General features: G+C 52.7%; 1 protein-coding gene across 5 annotated transcripts in view; it reads right to left on the reverse strand.

The window, feature by feature from the left end:
• The window catches only part of CIITA (class II major histocompatibility complex transactivator), a 47,193-nt gene that overhangs the window by 27,675 nt on the left and 6,911 nt on the right, over positions 1-12,607 (reverse strand). The window contains exon 1 of one of the 5 annotated variants that reach the window (XM_041749024.1): positions 11,276-11,569. The exons of 3 other annotated variants lie outside the window; for them this stretch is intronic. In XM_041749024.1, the coding sequence (XP_041604958.1) occupies positions 11,276-11,540 (265 nt within the window). In that variant the 5' untranslated portion in view covers positions 11,541-11,569. Of the gene's footprint in view, positions 1-9,721; positions 9,813-11,275; positions 11,570-12,607 lie in introns of those variants that run through there. One more of the 5 variants, XM_041749026.1, reaches the window with a different exon arrangement.

The following is a 12,607-nucleotide window of genomic DNA, read 5'->3' on the forward strand; positions in this document are numbered from 1 at the left end:
TTTATGGACTGTTTACCTAGTAGCAGTCTGCCTCTTGTTCCAGGTAGCCAGCTCTGGTGACAACAGCTCTGGATGGAGCCCAGTCAGTTCACCAATGAGTTGTGTGACTTTGCTCAAGTTCCCCAAGTCTGCCAGGGACCTTCAGTTCAACCTCCTTCGCTCTACAGAGTGGATGAAACCCTGAGGAGGGACACCTGTCCCTGGCCAAGCCTGAACCAGATCCCCCCACCAGCACCCCCAGCACAAGACTCTCAGTCCAGTGCTCTTTCCTGCCAGCCAACGTGTTTCCATTCATTGAACAACCCCCTTCATATCTAGGCCCAGGAATAGGGAGGGACCAGGTCCTATCACAGAAGGGCGATGGCAGGAGGTGCAGTGGGGAGGGGCCTGAGGAAGCATAACCCAGCCTCACTACTGACAGGCTCAGCTTCAAACTTTGGACAGCATCGCCAAACACGATCAGACATCAGAGAAACACACTGACAGAAGAGAGAAACAACTTGTGTGAGCTTTGGAGTCAAATTGTCCACCTCTGAAGCCGCCCCTACCTACCAACTCATCACAACCTGGACAAGTTCATTTTCTCAATCTCCTGGAGCTTCAGTGTCCTGATTTGTAAAATGGGAATAGTCGTCAGTAACTCATAAGGATCAGGTGAATTAATTCTCATAAAGCCCTCAGAAAGGCGTCTGGCACTTAGCAAGCTCTTCGTGAATGGGAATGGGAACCGTTCATGAATGGTGGCTTAGAACAGCGCCCAACACATACACGGTGAGCAAATGAGGGTGATGGCCATCATCATCACTATCATTATTATTATTAATTCATTTCTAACCTCTGTGGGGTTGACAATGGGACTCTTTCTCTTTCATTCATCCATAAGTCACAACATTGTGAAGCCAAGCTTTCTGTCCTTTTTACATAAGGAGGCCCCACAGACCCCATAGGAACAAGAAAACCCCACAGCCAACAATGCAGCCTGGGAGGTCTGCACACTTCCCCATCGCTACCACTGAGAAGGTGCCTGGGAGAAAAGTCATCTATGGGCCCAAGTTCTGTGTCATTGGCTAAACCCAGACAATAAGACACTAGTATTGGGGTGCATGGGTGGCTCAGTTGATTAAGTGTCAGACTCTTGATTTCGGCTCGGGTCATGATCTCAGGATTGTGAGATCAAGCCCCGCATTGGGCTCCACACTGAGCTTGGAGCCTGCTTCTCTCTTTCACTCCCTCTCTGGTCCCAACCACTTCCCGCCCCCTGCTCAGGTGCGCGCTCTCTCTCTCTTTCTCTCTCTCAAAAGAAGGAGAAGAAGACATCCATGGTCAGATACCCCCAACATACACTCAGCACCTCCCTTTCAGCTACCCTGAGCTGAACCTTGCACTTCATGCACTTTGTCTTGAGCAGACAGAGATTTGCAACTCATAATGGGCTCATAATGGGCCTCCCCCCATCAACCCCCCATCTGAGCTCCCTGAGGGCTCTAGGAAGAAGGCAGGATTTAACATTTGATAGACGAGGATACTCAAACACTTTTGTGTAATGGCTTGTCCAAGGTCACCTAGTTGGAGAGTTTGAGTTTGAATCCTGGCTAGCAGGCATTAAGCCAGTGACTTAACCTCTCTGAGTTATTAGTTTTCCCACTACTAGATCAGGATAATGACTCTTCCCTTGAACCATTGAAAGGCCAAGAGAGGTTCTCGGAGGCACCCAGGAGGCCCACAGTCAAAGGAATCCTATTATGTTGGGGCGGTGCAGAGCTGGGGCTCAGTTCTGGAGTCCAGTCTCCTAGTCTCCATCTCCCAAAGCCACAGCACATCCCATTCACACCGGGATCGACTTATATCTTGGCTTGGGACCTCCCAGCATTCCCACAACCTTGTTCTCTATGTCTCTAGATGTTTTGGAAGTGCTTCGAAGGCCCCTGACTGGACTCTTTCCCCAACGTGCCACTCTAGAGGGGACTGGGGACAGAGATGGCTCAAATCACCCCACTGCAGAGGAGACAGTCCCCCTCAGCTGCCCCAGCCCAAGGCAGATCATACAGTCCAGGAGTCCCATGAAGGCAGGAGCCCTGTCTGTCTAGCTCACCTATCCTCGAGACTGCAGCCTGTACTCTGCTGCAAGCCAGGGGCTCTCTCCAGCCATGAAAGTGATGCATTACTAAAATTCATAGGTGCCCATTGAGGGCCAGGCTCTGAATGACACGGTGTACAGACCATATTCCATTCAATCTAACACACACGTTTGTGATTTGCATTCCCATTTCTCAGATAAAGAACCAGGCCGAGAGAAGACTTGTAGGTTCTGAACCAACTGCCTGGCTCCAAAGGCCATAGCTTCTTTGAGTCCCTCTTGGTCCCAAGGCACCCTGGGGAGGCTCCTTTGCCTGGTGACAGAAGGCGTGGGTGACAAGATGATGTCTCCTTTTGTGGAACTGTCTGGGGCACAGCAGAGAAGTGGTCTGTGTCTTCTTGGTAAACAGGCAGTATTTTTAGAAGGTCCTCTTGGAACCCTCCCGTCCCCCTGGGCCACCACCTTCTACGTCCAACTTTTTGCCACCAAAAGTCCCTCTGGGGGCTCACTTCATCCCCACTTTGGACTACATCACAGATTTTTAAAGACCATAGGCACCCAAATGGTTTCTAGACTATATTCATTCCTTTTTCTCCCCTGAGAGAAATCAAGGAACCCCAGACCATGCCAACTCGCACTTCTGTAACATGACAACCCGGGTATACAGCCCTTCCGGGGGCCAGCATACTTCACTGCTAGGAGATTCTTTTGTGTTGGGGGCTTGCTGGACACTCTATACGTATAATCTTGTTTCAATTGTCACAGCAACTCTGGGAAATTGGTCGTATTCTATTCATTTTACAGAAGATGACAATGAGGCATGGCTCAGTGGATCAGATGCTTTCTTTCCAGAAAAAAAGGAGTGTCTGAGGGTCTAAGGCAGCATTGAGAAGGAGAAAGGGGCACCTTTGCTACCCCCAAACTCTTGAGTGCTGCTCTGCACTGTGATAAAAGAGCAGGAGAAGAAATACTTCCCGGCATATTGGCTATGCTTCTCCCCCTGAGGAAGGAATGGAAATCTTCGTACCGTGTGGCTAGAGACATGGCATTGTGTTCCTGCTCAGTCTTTGATCTTGAGAACCCTCTGAACCTTAGTTTTACCAAATGGGTGTGGAGCCCACTCTGCTGAGGTACTCTGAGATTCTAGATTCTTCATTGCTTGTCAGCCTTCCCCCCTCCCCATGCCCCCAAGACTCCCCCCCACCCCGCCAACACCACCTTGCTCCCCAACTTCATGAGCACCAGCTGCTTCCGGGGTTCAGGTGGTGGCAGGAAGCCAGGAGCCCCGGGCCACCTTATCTTCCCTGACCAGTCCCCCATAGTCAGTGCCTCTGTGGGGCTCACAGATCAAATAAGTTCCTCTTTCCTTGCACCTTGCAGTCCTCCAGATAAATTCTAAGAGACATGCTGCACTATTTTTTTCCCAAATCCATAAAACAATGATTTACTGGGCACCTCCTCCCAATCCAGGGGTCCCAAAACTGTTTAAAACATAGTCCCTGCCAAGAAGCTTGCAATGTAGACTGAGATAATATTTTATGAGGGAGACAAAACATAATAATAATAATAATAATATGGTTAAGAGTGCGGGATCTGGGTTCAAATGCCAATTCCCCACTAACTGTGTGACCTCCTGTAAGTTCCTCAGCCTCTCCTGGTTCTGAAATCCACTGCATTTGGTTGGCATAGCGTCTACCCCATTGGGTTGGTGACTTGCCTCAAGTGATATTTCCAGGAAGTGCTACAGTTGTGTAAGTTATAAAATAAAAACAGCAAGGTGTCGCTTGACACTGAACAACTGACCAAAATTAGAAAGCTAGGAAATGCCAAAGGTTAGTAGAAGTGGACTGATGGAACCACCTTGGCAAGCAACCCAGCAGTCTTCAAATACGAAAGAATGCAAAGCTCCTACCACCTTCCAATTCAAGGTTGGGTAGAGACATCCCCAAAAAACTGCTTCCACAGTACCACAAGGACCCCCTTCAGAGGATGCTCTGTACTATTTGTGGTGACAGAGGACGGATGCCATGTGGGGGCCCATTGCTGATGGAGGGACAGTAAAAAATAGCCACTATAATCCACGGAGGATGATGCAGTGTTAGAAGCGACAGGCCAACGGCCCACACAGCAACACAGCAGAGTAAAAAAGTCAGAAACTGAATGAACTCTGAGAGCCCAATCTGGACATGCAGAGCGACATCCATGTGCATGAAAAAGCAGCATAGATGTTACAAGAACACATGGAAACCCAGCGACACACCCTGAATGCATTAGAATGCAAATCTTGGAAACGGCAGACCTGCTTTAAAGGGGATGGAGAGCCCACAGCCTTCCCTTCCCTTGCAGAGTCCAGTTAACACAGAGCTTGGTAGCAGCTCGGGTGGTGCAGTGGTTTAGCGCCGCCTTCAGCCCAGGGCGTGATCCTAGAGACCCAGGATGAAGTCCCATGTCCGGCTCCCTGCATGGAGCCTGCTTCTCCCTCTGCCTGTCTCTACCTCTCTCTCTCTGTGTGTCTCTATGAATAAATAAATAAAATGTTTAAACACACACACACACACACACACACACACACACACACACAGCTCAGGATGAGCCTTTCGACCTTGGCCTCCAAATACTCTGACCATTTTAACTGTACGGTGCTATGCACAGGTGCTGCATGTAGCATCCCACTACAACCAGGATGAACCCCCTCAAGGGGCTGAGGCCGGGCGTTCATCTACCAGTTGCTGGAAGGCAAGGGGCTCCCAGCTCTGGGAATAGCTTGAAGTCACAGCCCTTCTCCAAGGGGAGCCCATGTCTGATGACTGGTCTCTGCGGTGTGCAAAGGTCCGGTCTGGTGCCTCAATTTGCAGTAACCCCAAAAGCTGTCCCAGCTCCAGTGCGCTCTGTGGGAGCAGAGGGGTGGCTGAAACCCCTCTTGAGACTTCCGGCTGCCAGCCCAATCCTCCCTGTGCCCAATCCTGCCTCTTTCCTCTCCCTGCGGTGTCCCCCCACCTCACCTCTCATCAATGCACTTCTCCCATGTGCCAATCTTCAGCTCTGACCTGAGACCAGCTCATTCTGTTTCTTCACAAGGAGGCCTGGAAATCATAGAGAACGCCACAAAAGCCCCGACAGAGACCACCTCTGAGAGCTTGGGAAAGCCACCTATCTTCTCTGGACCCCCTGTCCTCCCTGCAGGACATTCACCTCCTTGTGACTTGGAAAATCTTTGGGATTCCAATGATACCATCTCAGCTGCTGCATTTATATGGCACAGTTATGGGGGCCGAGGGGCCTGGTGGAGGCAGGATGGGAAGGCAGGAGACCCCCCCAAGAGTTGCAGGTGGGGGGAAGGGTGGTCCGTTCTTGTCCAGAGTACAAGTCCCCTCTGGCCCGCCTGGCCCCACCCACCTCCAGGTGGCTTCTCTCTGCACACCCCAACATTCCAAACTGCTGTCAGTGATCTGGAAAGGAGTCCAACAGGTTCCCCCCCACACCCTCCCCCCTGCTCCCCGGAAGACAACCTGAGCCAGACAACCTGGGATGGGGAGGGGAATGAGCACCCGGTGGCTGCAGGGAGCAAAGCCAGGCCCCTAGTTCCAGTCGGGCCTCCCAGCCTGACCTAACCGGGTGCCTAAGCCTGCACCAGCGCCAGGCCCTCTGCTGGGTGCTGGAGCCTCTGAGCCATGAGCCATGGGCCAGCCCTGCCTTTGACAACAGAGCCAAGCCATCAGCAGGCTTGGCTGTGAAGCAAAACTCCCTGGAAAGGGCGCTAAACACATCCTTCGAGCCCAGGCCCGACTCCCAGAGGTCCTGGATTTTTAAATGAGCACCCCCTGGTGTCCCCTCACACGCACACTTGCCTTGTAGTGAATTAAAATGGGTTTTATTCTCAAGGCAGCTGGAGTTTCCACTTGTCAAGAAAATCCTGCCCCTTGGAAAAGCCACACGACTTTTCTCGAACCCTGGGAGGTCTACAATTCTCCTTCTCACAAGGGACCCTTCCAGACTGTCCATTTCTGCCACCTTTCTGCTTCTCCCCAGCTGAAAATCCTAGAACCAGATTGAACACCTTCCTCGGTTCTTCTACCTCCCCTTCCAAGAGTCCCTGTTGACAGCCATGCCTTTGATGCAGGAGCCCCCAGCCCCACACCCGGGATGGTTACAGTTACTTCCAGGGTCTTTCAGGCAATCCAGTCTCCCAAACTTCAAGTGTGCTTCAGCCCCTTTTACAATTTTTTGGTCAGATCTGCATACCACCTGCTAGATACTTTATGTCTGTATTTTCCTCGAATTGACTTTTTACAGAGACAAATACGTTTATGTTAAAAGGAAACCTTCCAGAGTTGAAAGCAGGCAATCAAACATATACTGGTACATGAATGTCCACAGCACACTGTTCATAATAGACAAAAGGTGGACACAACCCAAGAGTCCATTGACAGATAAATGGATAAACACAACGTGGCCTCTCCGAACACTGGAATATTATTAGGCCATAAAGAGGAAGGAAGCCCTGGTACATGCTACAACACGAAGGAACCCCAAAAACATCACGCCCGACGGAAGACAGCCAGTCACAAAAGAACAAATACTGTAGAATTCCACTTACACGAGGCACCTAGAGTGGTCAAATCCATAGAAACAGAAAATAGAAGTGTGGTCACAGGGGGAAAGAGGGACGGATATGGGGAGTTAGCACGTCATGGGGACAGAGATTCCATGTGGGGTGAATGAAAAAGTTCTGGAGACAGACGGTGGTGATGGTCGTATAACAGTAGGAATATAGCACAGCTCAATTAATTAAAAATGACTATGTTGGTAAATCATATCATTAAAAAAAAAAAGAAGAAAACTTTTATCACTACCGCCCCTCATTTAAAAACGAGCATCACTTGCCACTGAAAAAAACCCAAACAGTGTTGTCAGCGGCCGTACCACTCTGTCAAAAAGAAACATCAGCTGGTATGAGTGTTGTCAAAAATGTCTACACACGAAAATGAGGAAGGTGGCTTGAGATAGAATCAGAAAAACAATCATCTCCTGCCCCTGAGAACCAGTGTCAATTGATGCCCCTGTGAGAACTATCTGTGGACCACCCATCGTGTATGCGTCAAAGTCTAGAAACCTCCCGTCTGCCCACAACTTCCCCTCGGATCTTTCCAGTACAATCCCTCAAGGAGCTGTAATGGTTACTCCCCAAACAGGTGTATTCTTTGGTGGCTCTTCCAAAGCGCTCCTGTGCACGCCAGGCCACCACCAAGACAGTGCTGTTGCCTTAGCCATCTTGTAGATGCATCTCGGAGAAGGAAGTCATTAATCCAGGTGATTGATGGCAAGTCTGAACACCAAGTCCAGAAGCTTCCCCCTCTTCCTCAGGCCAGTTTCCCGATTGTCCAGGATTGACCCCAGATCGCGGTATTGAGTCATTTGGCTAATTTCCTGATGACTCCTCACAAGGTACCAGGAGCTAAAGTCCCAAGGAATAAAACTAGGTCCCTGCCAATCAGACAGATTTTGCTGTATCAGCAAGACTCTGACTACCCAGAACCTGCCCTATATTTGTAGAGGTTCACTGCCCAGGCCCTGGACTGAGCCCTCCCAACTTGGGCTCAAATTCTGACTCTACCAACAGCTCGACTATGTGGTGTTGATTACTAAACCTCCTTTGGAAGTCCCCAGAGGTTTTGCAACATAGTGAGAGAACAGGGTTTGGACCACATCAGTGCCTCTCCATGCATGTATAACCTCTTCACCTCTGACACAGGAATCACCCAGATGGGTGGTTCAGCCCAGGTGGGGCCTGGGGGCGGGGCCTGGGAGACTGTCCGGGAAGCCTAGGACCCCCTGGCTCAGTTCTCTCTGAAGATCTTTCCATTGCACATCCTGGGATTTTGGAGACCAGGTCCTTACCTTGGCAGCCTGCGGTTTGGAAGGTGTCGATTTTCTGGAATCTCCCCTTGTCCCCCCTCCCCGCCACCAGGCCCTAGAGCAAGAAGCACCAACTTCCTTAACCTTCTGATAGTCTGGGAGTGTTTCTTTTCTGGGTTGGCGGGGAAGGGGAGCTTCATAAATGGAAGGCGTCTTGCCAAAGTGAGGAACTCCTGGCTCCTTCCTGATTGGAAGTGGGGCGCAGTGGACTGCTGGGTTTGTCTCCTACCCTGTGTCACCCTGGATGTGGGGAGGGTGTGGGACTCAGATGAGGACCGTGGGCTTTAAGGGTCCCAGACAGAGCTGGGCATGGCCGCTCCAATTGTGGCATTCTGGAACCCCAGAAAGACACTCCCCCCTTCCCACCACCCCCTTCTATGACTCCTTGGTTTCTCTCCTCGGAAGGTGTGACTCAGGATCCCAAAGTGAGGTAGAGATGTCAATCCCGTCAAAGCAGTCCCAGAAAGCCGTGTCCCACCCCTGCCCCAGATTATCAAAGACAGTCCGGGTAAAATTTCTGGACATGGAGACTATGCTTTAAAGTCCCACTTTCCGGGGATCCCTGGGTGGCGCAGCGGTTTGGCGCTTGCCTTTGGCCCAGGGCGCGATCCTGGAGACCCGGGATCGAATCCCACGTCGGGCTCCCGGTGCATGGAGCCTGCTTGTTCCTCTGCCTGTGTCTCTGCCTCTCTCTCTCTCTCTCTCTGTGACTATCATACATAAATAAATAAAAAAAAATTAAAAAAAAAAATAAAGTCCCACTTTCCTTTCCAACTCATGAACTCTTGAACTGGGCCAGAAGTGGCAATTGTTTTACAAGCAGTTGCTCATAAAAAGTCAACAGAACAACCTGCATTCAGATCAGATAGGGCCAGGAGAGCTCATACCTACAAGGGTCAGTCCCATCTGACAGCGCCAACAAAATAATAAGACAACAGAAGCGATTGGGCAGGTGGGCACTGAGTTAGCAGGCTTTCTCTTCTCTGCTTTTCTTTGCCTAAATCATATCATCACCGCTTCCTTTTTTTTCATAAACACCCCTGACTTTCTCCACATGAGCAAGACACTTGTCTGTGCTCCCCTGTGCTCCCCAGAGCAATTCTGCAACCCCACCCCCCAAAAAAGAGCTTTATTGTTTTCCGGTTTCGCTGCCTCTTCTCGGGTGACAGAGGGGAGGATTTCCGTTGGGCGCGCACTAAATGCCAGGTTACCCCCCTCCACCCCGCCACAAACCCTTCTCGGCAAGGCACCCCACCCAAGCGCTGGCAACCTGCACCCCTGAGTCCGAGTGGGGGCTGAGATCCCACTGGAGAGCCGAGGCTCGGGAAGGGCGGGCCCGGCCCAGGGACCCCAGAGGAGGGAGAGCCTGGGTGCCCCTCCACGCTGCGCGCCCCGGGCGCCCATCCACACTCCAGGGTGCACGGACAGCGTGTGCGCCTCGGGCTTGGGCGTCAGCGCTGAGCTCCTTGGGGTGCGCTACTCCGGCGCGGGGTGCTGCACCTGCACCTGCACCTGCTGGCCGCCTCCCCTCGCCCCGCGCCTCCCGCCCTAGCTCCCTGTGCTCCGCCCAGGGGTCGCTGCACTCCTGCACGCTCCCTTCTCCCTCCCCTCAGCCTTGGGGTGTTGGGGTGGGACCTCAGGACAGTAGCCTCCAGCCTTTGAGCCTCCACGGCCAGACCGACTTGCAGGGGGCCGCCCCCCCGCCCCCCCCCCTGCCCCGTCACCTACCGCTGCTCCCCGGACTCCCGCGTGCTGCCGGTGGCCTCTCCCGCCCGCCAGCCAGCTCCAGCGGGTCTGCCGCCCAGCCACCCCACCTCACCCCCTGCAGCCGGTGTCCTTTTCTCTTTCACTTTCTCTCTGGTGGGGCGGGATTTGGGCCAAGCTGGGGAGTAAGCACCCACGCCTCAGGCTGCTGCACCCACCACGTGCTTTCTCCGAAGCGCCTGGGTCACATCGCTGCACTCCAGGGCATTCCCCAAGCCGCTATCACCATCCTCCCCGGTTTCAGGGCGGGGGGGGGGGGGGGGGGGGTCGGTGGGGGGGGGCAGCCAGAAGCCCGGGCTTGCAGACCACTCACTCTCGCTTTGGGGTGGTCTGGATTTCTCTCCAGCTCAGCCCAGCCAGAAAAGTGACAAACCAAACCACCCTTGCAGGGGACATGGACCCAGAGCCTTGCCGGCTGAGCCCTTCACTCTGGAAAATGCCTCAGGGACCCTAAACTCAGCCTTGGCAAACTTGCCTCCCCATCACCCCATCCCCATTGGCAATCTTCCAGCCTCTCCTCCTTCAGAGGTCCTGGACCCCAGCTCCACCTACCAGAAGAATTTGAGGAGGTCACTTCCCTTCCCAGGCTTGGATTTCCTGTCTGGAATTGAGGGGGTGGGTCAAGGGACTTCTGACCTTTTCTTCCCCATCAAAACTCCTAACCTGCTCTATGCAACGGAGCTGGCAACCTTGCCATCTATCTGTGTGTGGGTTCTGAGTTCGAAGCCACACTTCCGTGATGTCCGAGGAAAGGAGTCTCACCCTTCTCAAACAGCACAGCGACACCATCACACTGGGCTTCTAGGATGATATTCAGGTCCTACAATGTACCAGGCACTATGCTGGACCTTGATCCATTATTGCCCCACATGCCATTTCACAGCCCAGGAAAAGAGTCTCAGAGAAGGTGGGTGACGTGTTCTGGTCACATCACACCCAGTCAACAGTGCAGCTGGCGTTCAGACCCACCCTAGGGGGTCCCTCACCATCTGTCTCCTAACCCCCACTTCTTCCCAAAAGCACAGTTTGGACACTGGGGAGAGGGGAGCATCTGGCCAGGGGACAGGCCAGCTGGGGTTCAGCAGCTACACCAAGGAGCCGACACTGGCTCTGGTTTTCCTGCCTCTCCCGGACATGGAGTGGGGTCTGGCAGGGAATCTGTCCTTCAAGGGCACCCCGTCAGTGTTTACCTGGGAGAGCGAGGCCCTTGTGGTTGGCTGAGCGGAGCCTTCAATGATGAGAGCTAACGACACGCCTCCCGAAAGCTGGCCTTCTAGAACCCTTCAGCGCTGATAAAGCCCTCTCATGTGCCAGGCACCTGCACTGATCTCAGTGTCCCTCAAGTGGAAGGAAATCACCACCCCGCTTTTTCCAACAACCCTGACAGGATGAGGACCCCTCCTCTCTCGGCCCCTCCCCACTCCGCAGTTCAGAGATGGTGGCACCAGCTGAGATCCCACCCGAAATCCAGAAGCATTTTCAGCCCCAACTTCCTCCACCTCCCTCCCCTTTTTTTACCTTGGGGCTCAGGCAGGTAGGGACCTGCAGGGCATGGAGCCGGACAGCGCATGGTGGGAAACCCGATGAGGCAGCTGCTCCCCGAGTCTGGAGCCTTCAGTCTGCCCAGCCGCGAATCGGGATGCCCAGCTCTGGAGCAGACAGCTTCATCTCCAGCGGAACCCCTCAGGCCAGTCAGGGGCCCTGAGACTAAGCAGGCGAGACTAAGCAGGCAAAGCAAGCAGGCAAGAGACCAACAGAAAACTCTCCCCCTAAGAAGGGGCATCCGGCTGTCAGATTTCTCTGTCTAATACTCTCTAATTTGCCCACACTCCCTAAGCCCTCCCCCCCTACACCCCACCCGGGGCCTCTGAGGCTAATTTCAGTTCCTTGTGGACCTAATGGGGCAACCTCGGAGGGCTGAGAGTTGTCTCCTAGAGAGGGACCTTTGTTTGACACAATGGCATTCTAAAAATCATGGTGACCGCAGTGGAGCCCCTCTGGTGCCAGCTGCCAATACCTGCCATCCTCTGCCGGACAGGGCCAGGCTCAGAGAGCCCCACAAATGCCTCAAGACCAGCTGAGCACCCCAGCTGGGCTCCAACAGCCCTCCCAGATGCTATGTTCTCTCATTACCCCACCCCGAGCACCAAACTGCCCAAACTGCCCTGAATTGCCTTGGTGATCAGGACTGGTCTGCTCGTTATTCGTATTCCAAGACCTTGGACCAAAATGTGAATCACCCATAAGAGAGTCCTACCCCTGGGCAGCCCGGGTGGCCCAGAGGTTTAGCGCTGCCTGCAGCCCAGGGTGTGATCCTGGAGACCTGGGATCCATTCCCACGTTGGGCTCCCTGCATGGAGCCTCTGCCTGTGTCTCTGCCTCCCTCTCTTTCTCTGTATCTCTCATGAATAAATAAATTAAAAATCTAAAAAAAAAAGAGAGAGAGTCCTACCCCAAATGTGGTTTACTTAACAGGCAGATGGTTTGGGGTAAGATATGGATGCAGTGCTAAATAGCACTGACCCACAGGGAGAAAGTTGGGGCTCTTGCAAGTCTCTGCCCATGCTCCTGATGGCATCTAGGAGAAAGTCTGTCAGGCCAATAGGTCCTAAACGCCTCTTCAAATGCATGATGCATCCTTGCTTCCCAGAAAGCAGTCCTCTGCCACAAGCCTTCAGTGAGACCACAGCATCTGGCTGGACTTGTGTAAACATTGCCCTGCCTTCCTGCTTCATAGTTAACTTCAATGGATGGCATTCCTTTCATTTTATGGTGGACATAAACGTTCCTTGGAAAATAAAGTTGAATTTAAAAAAAAAAAAATGTGAGTGCTTTGAAAAAACACCTGCC

This window comes from Vulpes lagopus, chromosome 3, assembly GCF_018345385.1.
Source record: "Vulpes lagopus strain Blue_001 chromosome 3, ASM1834538v1, whole genome shotgun sequence".
NCBI lineage: Eukaryota > Metazoa > Chordata > Mammalia > Carnivora > Canidae > Vulpes > Vulpes lagopus.